The 1,175-nt window shown below is 51.8% G+C and overlaps 1 protein-coding gene across 1 annotated transcript; it reads left to right on the top strand.

Annotated features, from left to right (window-relative positions):
• Window positions 1-76: 76 nt before the first annotated feature.
• On the top strand, window positions 77-1,025 carry Pmar_PMAR013354 (fructose-1,6-bisphosphate aldolase, putative). The gene has a single exon (XM_002782709.2). It carries the CDS (start codon window positions 132-134, stop codon window positions 948-950), a length of 819 nt encoding a protein of 272 aa, XP_002782755.1. The 5' UTR covers window positions 77-131; the 3' UTR covers window positions 951-1,025.
• Window positions 1,026-1,175: the final 150 nt, after the last annotated feature.

Below are 1,175 nucleotides of genomic sequence, written 5' to 3'. Positions count from 1 at the left end.
TTGACAACACTGAGGCCAACAGAGCTGCCTATAGATCACTTCTATTCACTACTCCGGATGTGGGCAGGTATATATCTGGCTCCATTCTCTACGAGGAAACGCTCTTCCAGAAGGCCCCGGACGGTACTCCTATGGTTGAGCTCCTCCGTAAGGCTGGCATCATCCCAGGCATCAAGGTCGATAAGGGTCTAGTAGCTCTGCATCTATCGGACCAGGAGACTGCTACTCAGGGTCTCGACGGTCTCGCTGAGAGGTGCGCTAAGTACTATCAAGCTGGAGCCAGGTTTGCCAAATGGCGTGCTGTGCTGAAGATCAGTCAAGCTAAGCATCAGCCGTCTCAGCTGTCTATCGACGAGACTGCTCACACCTTGGCCCGTTATGCTTCTATCTGCCAGGAGCATAGGATTGTCCCTATCGTTGAGCCCGAAATCCTGGCTGATGGTACTCATGATATTGAGACATGTGCCTATGTAACTGAGAGGGTGCTCACGGCTGTGTTCAAGGCCCTTAATGATCATCACATCCTCCTCGAGGGGTGTCTGCTGAAGCCCAATATGGTCACTGCTGGCATGCAGTGCTCTAGTCGTCCAAGCCCTTCAGATATTGCTCGCTATACGGTTCGCACACTGCAGAGGACGGTGCCACCAGCCCTGGTTGGGGTCACTTTCCTGTCTGGGGGCCAGAGTGAAGAGGAAGCTTCGGTCAACCTGTCCGCCATGAATGCCATGCCCAAGGACCGAAGGCCTTGGGCACTGACTTTCTCGTACGGTCGTGCTTTGCAAGCTACTGCTATCAAGACTTGGGCTGGCAAGGCTGACAACGTCAAGGCTGCCCAGGAGGCGTTTGCTTACCGTGCCAAAGCCAACAGTGAGGCACAGCTGGGCAAATACAAGGGCACGGAAGGAGGCCCAGGAAGTGAGAGTCTCTATGTGGCCAACTATGTTTACTAGGCTTACTCGCCTATAACTTCTTAAATGTCATGTGTCACCATCATCGATTATTATTATGTGGAGATATAAGAAGACTTAAGTGTTAACTAGACTTCTGTTAAATGAGCTCTCGGTGTCGAGTCGTGTTGACTAGTGTCACAGTAAGAGCAAGAACGTGGAAGATGAAAAGCAGTTGCAATCTTCATAGTGAGGCGCAACGTATCTGTCGATGCCCGCACGGCTACG

This window comes from Perkinsus marinus (assembly GCF_000006405.1).
Source record: "Perkinsus marinus ATCC 50983 genomic scaffold scf_1104296938504, whole genome shotgun sequence".
Lineage (NCBI taxonomy): Eukaryota > Perkinsozoa > Perkinsida > Perkinsidae > Perkinsus > Perkinsus marinus.
Note: the sequence above shows the minus strand (reverse complement) of the source record. Positions and strands in the feature narration are given on the sequence as shown.